Source organism: Lethenteron reissneri, chromosome 72 (assembly GCF_015708825.2).
Source record: "Lethenteron reissneri isolate LAM-NWPU_2019-01 chromosome 72, ASM1570882v1, whole genome shotgun sequence".
NCBI classification, from domain to species: domain Eukaryota; kingdom Metazoa; phylum Chordata; class Hyperoartia; order Petromyzontiformes; family Petromyzontidae; genus Lethenteron; species Lethenteron reissneri.
The window spans coordinates 3,600,759-3,609,063 of NC_083850.1; the positions used below are offsets into that span (position 1 = coordinate 3,600,759).

General features: G+C 48.4%; 1 protein-coding gene across 2 annotated transcripts; it reads left to right on the forward strand.

Annotated features, from left to right (window-relative positions):
- The first annotated feature begins 2,321 nt into the window (after nucleotides 1–2,321).
- LOC133361290 (zinc finger protein 892-like) lies at nucleotides 2,322–8,293 on the forward strand. Of its 2 annotated transcripts, XM_061580226.1 has the most exons (5): nucleotides 2,322–2,374; nucleotides 5,049–5,121; nucleotides 6,390–7,014; nucleotides 7,076–7,263; nucleotides 7,985–8,293. In XM_061580226.1, the coding sequence occupies exons 3-5, from the start codon at nucleotides 6,418–6,420 to the stop codon at nucleotides 8,136–8,138; spliced, it is 939 nt and encodes a 312-aa protein (XP_061436210.1). In that variant the 5' UTR covers nucleotides 2,322–2,374; nucleotides 5,049–5,121; nucleotides 6,390–6,417; the 3' UTR covers nucleotides 8,139–8,293. The 2 variants fall into 2 exon arrangements, with proteins under 2 accessions (XP_061436210.1, XP_061436211.1); XM_061580227.1 differs by having other exon boundaries at nucleotides 7,076–8,160.
- The last annotated feature ends 12 nt before the right edge of the window (nucleotides 8,294–8,305 follow it).

The following is an 8,305-nucleotide window of genomic DNA, read 5'->3' on the forward strand; positions in this document are numbered from 1 at the left end:
CATTCCACTCACGGACGATGGGAAGATGGCGATGTCTGCCGTAGCAGCAAGGTGGAACGGTGTCGTGTTGTCTCTTCACAGATCTGTGCCAGCGCAGCCCTCCTCCTCACTCGTCCAGGCCTTTGAAGTGAAGACAGAGGATGTGGAGAAGGAGACGAAGGAAGAGGTGAAAGAGGAGATGATGGAGGATGAGGTAGAGACAGAGGAGGAGGAGAAATCGGAGGAAGAGAAGGCAAAGGAGGACGAGATTGTGATGGTGACAATGGAGGAGAACACGGAGGCAGAGGAGAAAGACAATACGGAGATGGAGGACAAGGAGACAACAAATGATGAACAGATGTCTCCTTCTTGGTTCTTTCGGTAAAGTCACGTAGAAGGGAAGTAATAAAATAATAAAAATAAAACATAATAAAACAATTGTTTTATTATGTTTTATTTTTATTATTTTATTACTTCCCTTCTACGTGACTTTACCGAAAGAACCAAGAAGATGAATCCCTGCAGTCACGAAAGCTTTAAATCGAAAGATGAACAGATGGTCGTGGTGGAGGACATGGAGACGACGGACAAAGGGGAAACAATGGTGGTGGAGGAGGAAGAGAAGACGGTGGTGGAGATGGTGGTGCCGGAAGTTGAGGAGGAGATGAAGGAGGAAAAGATGGTGCTAGCGGAGAAGAAGATGGAGAAGATGGAGGTGGCGCAGGAAGAGGAGGTAGAGGAGAAAATGGTGGTGGAGGATGAAGAAGAGGGGATGGAGGAGGATGAGACAGAGGAGAAAACGGAAGAGGTGCAGGTGGAGATGCACGAAAAGAAGAGGAAGCGAGGGGGCCTCGCTCGCGTGGCGACAGCGATCGCCTCACTCCTCCGCCGCGTGCTGCTTTGTGGTGGCAGGTCCACTGCCCAGTAGGGGTGGTGGCGGTGGTCGTGCATCGGTACCAACTGTGACCACTATCACCACACTACCCACCCACCCCGTGATACTCGCTACAAACACCACACGGTTCCCCAGAGAGACGGTGCCACTGGGACCACAGCTGGGGAATGAAGCTGAGCAGCAAATGCCAGGACTACAGCGGAGAATGACTGCTGCCAGGAGACCTCACATCACACACACACACACGGGACTATGCCATTAGCATAGCCGGCCCCACACTGGGCCCCTTCCATGCTGGTTTTCATCTAGGCAGTCCTCATGTCTGGATGTTTTCGCCTGAGGACGACCGCTCGTGTTGCGATCGAAACGTCGTGATTTATTAATTATTATTATTTTTGTACCTACGTGACTTTATTGAAAGAACCAAAGAGTATGAAAGACGTCTTGTCTGCTGATCTTGTTCATGTCCGTGTTCATCGATATCCCACATTGCTTACACGTTCACACCACACACAATGAAATAAATAGAAACTAGAACGACTTCCGGGGATGGGCAAAGATCGAGGAAACTCTTTCAATGGAGCGAGTTCAGTGTGTTCGATTCAACATCTCTCTGTCAGTCTGTGTCTGTTCGCCTCTGTGTCTCTCTCTGCCTGTCTCTCTGTCTCTGTGTTCCTCTTTTCTGTGTCTGTCTGCCTGTCCTGCCTGTCTGTGTGTGTCTGTCTATCAGCGTCTGTCCAACCGGAGTAAACGACTGTCAGTAGCAGCAGGCGCCCGTTCAACTCCCACGGCTTCACGCCACTCAAACTTGCTCCCAACACACAAAGATCCCCCGTATAGCCTTAACAGACTGTAGGGGCAAGTGCTGTTCGCGAGCACCTATTAAGGGTGGGACGGCACACGAGGGGGTGGGTGGCCAGCACCACGCCCGGCCGCCTTTGTCTCCATAGTGGCGATGTTGACACACCGCACCGGGTACTCGTTTGAGGCTGAGTCGACCTAGGGGAGGCTCAGGACCGGTTCACAAAGTCGTCACTGGCGGTGTTGGCCACGAGCGGGAACAGAACTCGGCTGGTCGGTGCGGAGCGCAGCGCTCACCACGTCACTGCCGCTCTCCTTGTCAACAAACTTGAACTCTGACCCCGCCCTCTGACGTCACCGCTCAGCATGACCTCAGCGGCGTCAAACGCCAGGGGGCGGTGTGCCTCGCTAGTGACGTCATGTCACCCACCCCCGACCACCGCGCTCTTGAGCGTGACGTCATTTCTGCTCGGCCGCTGCCGATATCTGTCCCAGTGCCAATCCTTATTTGGGCAAAGCCACGCCCGGTGACTGGCGGCTCATTAACATAATGTGTCGTGAAAGCCGTCGCGAGTTGAGAGCCGCTCATTGGGGAAGGGAGTGTCATCGTACCCCGCAAGTGACGTCATGTCACCTGCTGCCGCGTGACGTCGCGAGGGACCAGGAAGTTGCCGCTCCGCCCGTGAACTGAAATCCGAGGTGAGAAATTCTCATCGCTGTTGTGGTGGTGGTTGTTGTGGTTGTTGTGGTGGTGGTTGCGGTGGTGGTGGTTGTTGTTGTTGTGGTTGTTGTTGTGGTGGTGGTTGTTGTTGTGGTGGTGGTTGCGGCGGTGGTGGTGGTTGTTGTGGTGGTGGTGGTTGTTGTGGTGGTTGTTGTGGTTGTTGTGGTGGTGGTTGTGGTGGTTGTTGTGGTGGTGGTTGTGGTGGTGGTTGTTGTTGTGGTGGTGGTTGCGGTGGTGGTTGTTGTGGTGGTGGTTGTTGTGGTGGTGGTTGTGGTGGTTGTTGTGGTTGTTGTTGTGGTGGTGGTTGCGGCGGTGGTTGTTGTGGTGGTGGTTGTTGTGGTGGTGGTTGTTGTGGTGGTGGTTGTGGTGGTGATTGTGGTGGTAGTTGTGGTGGTGGTTGCGGCGTTGGTGGTGGTGGTTGCGGTGGTGGTGGTTGCGGTGGTGGTTGCGGTGATTGTGGTGGTTGTTGCGGTGGTGGTGGTTGCGGTGGTGGTGGTTACGGTGGTGGTGGTTGCGGTGGTGGTTGCGGTGGTTGGTTGCGGTGTGGTTGCGGTGGTTGTGGTGGTTGTTGTGGTGGTGGTTGCGGCGGTGGTGGTGGTGGTGGTTGTGGTGGTGGTTGCGGTGGTTGTGGTGGTGGTTGTGGTGGTGGTTGCGGTGGTGGTTGTGGTGGTGGTGGTTGCGGTGGTGGTTGCGGTGGTTGTGGTGGTGGTTGTTGTGGTGGTGGTTGCGGCGGTGGTGGTGGTGGTGGTTGTGGTGGTGGTTGCGGGTGGTTGTGGTGGTGGTTGTGGTGGTGGGTTGCGGTGGTGGTTGTGGTGGTTGTTGCGGCGTGGTGGTGGTGGTTGCGGTGGTGGTGGTTGCGGCCGTGGTGGTGGTGGTTGCGGTGGTGGTGGTTGCGGTGGTGGTTGCGGTGGTGGCGGTTGCGGTGGTGGCGGTTGCGGTGGTGGCGGTTGCGGTGGTGGTTGTGGTGTGGTTGTGGTGTGGTTGTTGCGGTGGTGGTGGTTGCGGTGGTGGTGGTTGCGGTGGTGGTTGTGTTGTGGTTGTTGTTGTTTACCGAGGTAGAGCCTCGCTCTCTCTCTCGTTGGGATGTCAATTGAGTAGCAGCGAGCATGGAAACGATGTCCAGGTTGGAACTTTTACAACGCGGGGCCTTGCCTCCTGCCCTCGCCTGATCGCGTTTGCTTCAATTCTCTCGCTTAGTTTAGCAATCTGTGGAAGAACGCAATCAGCCAGTCTATGCGTTCATTGTGTGTTGACCGACTTTCTGTGTTGCATTGCAATACATTTCAAATGTTACGAAGTTTGTTTGATTAAGTGCAGTCACCAAGCCTCCAAATCTCTCATTGACACAAGGCCCTAATTATAATATGTTATAATAATTATAATATGTTGTAATAATTATAATAATATGTTATAATAATTATAATATGTTATAATAATGATATGTTATAATTATAATATGTTATAATAATTAAATTTGCTCAAAATGTCCCCCCCAATATATTGCTATAAAAATATTTTTTTTACTAATAATTGCGATGCTATGTTAATAAAAACAATTTGCAAAACCACGGCCACAAAATCTGGACTTGTCTTCATATAACAATGCATAGATTTCTGTTTATATGATTGCGTTGTACTTTATGAATCCCTAATCTCTGCCATTACACACTATGAAACAAGAAAATGTAAAAAAGAAAAAAATATAGCAATGTAATACAATACACTATTAGACATTATTGTATAAAATAAAATAATTCCATCCCATGTGTTAGTGAACTTTTTAAAATATTTTAGGGAGGAAATGGCAGGAAATGAGTTTTCCAAATTTAGATATTTTTCTGGGGGGGGGGGGGACCCCCAGACCCTGGAAGATTTGGTTCCCCCCCAATGTTGACTCCATGGCTACGGCTTGCCTTGACATGCTAATTTCTCTACCCCCCACCCCCCCCTCTCTCTCTACCCCCCCTCTCTACCTCCCCCTCTCTCTGCCCCCCCTCTCTCTAAGGCCTCGACACAGGCGGTGTTCTCTGTGTGCCTATGTGTGTCATCTCTATGTGTGCCTATGTGTGTGTCTCTCTCTCTATGTCTCTGTGTCATCTCTCTGTCAATGTGTCTCCGTGTCCTGTGTTTTGTCTCTTCTCTCAAATTGAGCAATCTTGGAAGAACGTTATCAACCAGGTGGGGTGTTGACTGTTATGTTAGCCGACTCTCTGTGTTGTATTGCATTACATTTCTAAGTTTACTAGGTTTGTTTTCTTTTTCATTTGTACCTGATGATGATTACTCGTGTTGCAATCGAAACGTCGTATGCTATTTGCACACAGCGTGGTGTACGGTGCTTTTTGTGGAATATTTTGATGTTTTTTTCCTGGATTTTATGTTTGCACAGTCACATAGTCACTTTAAGATGTTTTCTCGTTCATGGTTTTGTTTTTTGTTTGTTGCGGTTGCATCCGATTCAAGAGCCGAATGGCTCACAGGGCTATACCAAATAAATGAAACTGAAACTAAAATTTATTTATTTATTTACGTGACTTTACCGAAAGAACCAAAGAGTATCTTGCTTAAGTTTTAATTTCTCCTCACCTGGCTCGCTACTTTGTAACTTTGTTTTATTTTAATATTCACGTTTTTTTTTTTCATTGTTACAAGGCCACGCCCGCTTGAGCTGCTATACCGCTCTTATTTTGAGAAGCGACCTGCCCACAACAACAATAACAACAAGGTGGGGATTGTCAACAGCGTGGCGGTGTTCACTCTGGACGCGTAGCGGTGTTCACTCTGGACGCGTAGCGATGTTCACTCTGGACGCGTGGTGGTGTTCACTCTAGACACGTGGTGGTGTTCACTCTAGAGGCGTGGCGGTGTTCACTCTAGACACGTGGCGGTGTTCACATCTGGACGCGTAGCGATGTTCACTCTGGACGCGTGGCGGTGTTCACTCTGGACGCGTGGCGGTGTTCACTCTGGACGCGTGGCGGTGTTCACTCTGGACGCGTGGCGGTGTTCACTCTGTACGCGTGGCGGTGTTCACTCTAGACGCGTGGCGGTGTTTCACTCTTGACGCGTGGTGTGTGTTCACTCTGGACGCGTGGCGGTGTTCCACTCTCTGCATGTGGAGTGGGGACAACCGGGAGATCCGGAGATAAATCCACGCGACCACAGGAAGAGAGAAAGACACGCAAACTAAAAATATACAGCAGGCATCAGGGTTGGGATGAACCCACGACTTCCTGTATGCCAGGAGAGGTAGTTAACATCTCACCACGGGGAGCGAGAGAGACACGCAACCTCGGGGGTGTTGATTAATCCTCATTGAATTACTTGGATGAGTAAGGAAGCATTAACAGTGAGCGGATGAAGGTGGCCAGGCATGGGTCTGGACACACCACCACCTGTTAACCATGCCAGTGTGTTACAGTGTAAAGTTTGTGTTGGCAGTTAAGTCTATTAACTCTATTGAACACGAAGGTTATATGACAACAATAGTTTGTTTTGTTTTCCTTTGGAACTTTATAAGAATGGAAACAGTCAAGAAGTTAACACAGCACACACATGCAGCTGAAGTCAGATCTGTTCATTCCAGCGTGCAAGGACATCGTGAGCCTGGCTGGCTTCACACCTCTAAGTTGCGATTGAACATTAATTCATGCATTTTTGCTAACACAAATAGTATTATTTTCAACACCCTTTGCTTTGTCAGCTAAATTTAGCTTTCATAAATATTCCTTTTGTAGCTAGACAGCCAAAATTGTGTGCTCGGAGTTTTGGGTTAACATTCATTTTGAAGATACGAGGGCTTCCAGGCATGTTTATGACCATTCGCCCTTCTTATTGTGTGCCAGAACAGCCCATGTGATGAATTTGGTAAACTTTTTCACTACATCATGAATATATCAATAAGTGTCGACTTATAAGTCATGTGTTACTGTGTAAATATGCATTCCTCTGTGCATCGATACTGACGTGGATGTAACTTTTTTCTGTCTGCAGCTGTCGCTTCCTCTGTCGAATTTGTCTGATGGAGCAAAGGCAGTCGGCGCAGCTCGGTGCCAAAAGGCAACAATGCGACCGGTGTGCATACAGCACGGATCGTCCTGGACATTTGACAAGGCACCAGAGAACTCACACAGGAGAGAAACCCTTCAAGTGCACTGTGTGCGGGAACGCGTTTTCAGATTCGTATACTCTTGTAAAACACCAGAGAACACACACGGGAGAGAAACCCTTCAGGTGTAGTTTGTGTGGGAAGGCGTTTGCACGTTTATCTACTCTTGTAGCACACCAGAGAACACACACGGGAGAGAAACCCTTCAAGTGCAATGTTTGTGGGAAGGCGTTTGCACATTCATCTGCTCTTGTAATACACCAGAGAACACACACGGGAGAGAAACCCTTCAAGTGCATTGTGTGTGGGAAGGCGTTTGCACAGTCATCTGCTCTTGAAAAACACCAGAGAACACACAAGCATCAGAAGATCCACAAGGACTGGAGTCTGAAATCAGCTTGTGAAAGTCAAAGTGCCGCAATGAGCCCATCCCTCATCAAACAAGAACCGGAAGAAAATCCCAGCTTGGACACTTTTAAAGGTATCGAGGTGAAATGTGAAGAAGTGATGGTGAAGAGTGAAGAGTGATGGTGAAGAGTGAAGGAGTGATGGTGAGAGTGAAGGAGTGAAGGTAAAATGTGAAGATGAAGATTCAATTCCAAAATCGGACCTTCACATCGATGGAGGCAACGTGAAGCAGGAGGAGAATTCTGACTGTGAGGCAGAGCGAGGCAACTCCCAGCAGTTTGTGGAGGTGGAGGTGTGGGTGGACTTCATCCGACAATACAATGTCAAGTCAAATGGAGACCCGGTAGATATGTAAGCTTGAGACGATGTTGCTCCAATAGATGCACCTTTTGTCACAGACCTTTAATGACAAGAAATAAGTTGAACACTCAATTCCTAGGTTCACCTTGCAGGGTACGAGCGGCCAGTCTTTATGGACCTGTGGGTTGGGTAGATCTCTAACCAGGAGCGAGACCCAATAAGCTCCCAAGCATTCACTTTGTTCTAATAATTCCATTTTTATGGTGCTCTATCGCCCCGGCAATTCGGAGTTTTGTATCGTATCTCGTCTCAAACACTCGAAGAGCATCCCCAAGTAGCAGCTGCCCCTGTGCGGCACAAGGTGGTGGCTCTGCACCGGCCTGCATGTGGAAAATAGCCTGTTTGGAATTTGCTCAATTTTGACCCAGACGCCAGCATGCAATGGCCTACTTGTTTTGATTGGCGCAATGGTATGTTGTACGTACACTGTTAAGCAGACGGTGCATATTTTTTTTTAAATAGCTTATTAATACGATGTAACCTGTTGCAGTATATTTCAGTGCAGTAATTCAATTTTGTTAAACTGACTCCATAATTTAGAATGAATACTTGTATGATTGTGTGCGTACATGTAACATTTTGTCTATAAGGGTCAAACATTGAATAAGTGATGTTCGGACAAAGAGTGTGTTTTGGAATAACCTGTAAAGATAACTCTGGTGAGACCCGTTGTTTTTCTGATATAGGTCAAAAGGTATTTTTGTGTTTTCAGGAAGCGTCTGCCTCTGGAGCAACTCATTGTCTTTGAAATAGGGAGCACACTCGGATCATTCATCAGTTACAAGGCATACCACTCAAAAGTTACACGTAGAGGAGATACATTCTCTACAACACGAATTATAATTGTGTCTTACGTGTTGACGTAGATTTTGTCTAACTAGTATGAGAAATGCCCCTTGCTGATTAATGTCTGGATGTTCGTAACCATCGGTTGAAGCAAGCCCGGCTGCTCTTGAGATGCTGTGCACCAATAAGGGTCCACAGGTGGCTTGCACTGAATCAATGATGCACTCCCAGAAGGCTGTGCTAGTTA

Bases quoted from the DNA above. Each gene is read 5' to 3' on its own strand.
- LOC133361290 (XM_061580226.1), top strand. From the start codon at position 6,418: ATGGAGCAAAGGCAGTCGGCGCAGCTCGGTGCCAAAAGGCAACAATGC. The intron at 7,015-7,075 runs GTGAAGAGTGAA...GAAGGAGTGAAG, and splicing joins TGAAATGTGAAGAAGTGATG to GTAAAATGTGAAGATGAAGA. The intron at 7,264-7,984 runs GTAAGCTTGAGA...TTGTGTTTTCAG, and splicing joins AATGGAGACCCGGTAGATAT to GAAGCGTCTGCCTCTGGAGC.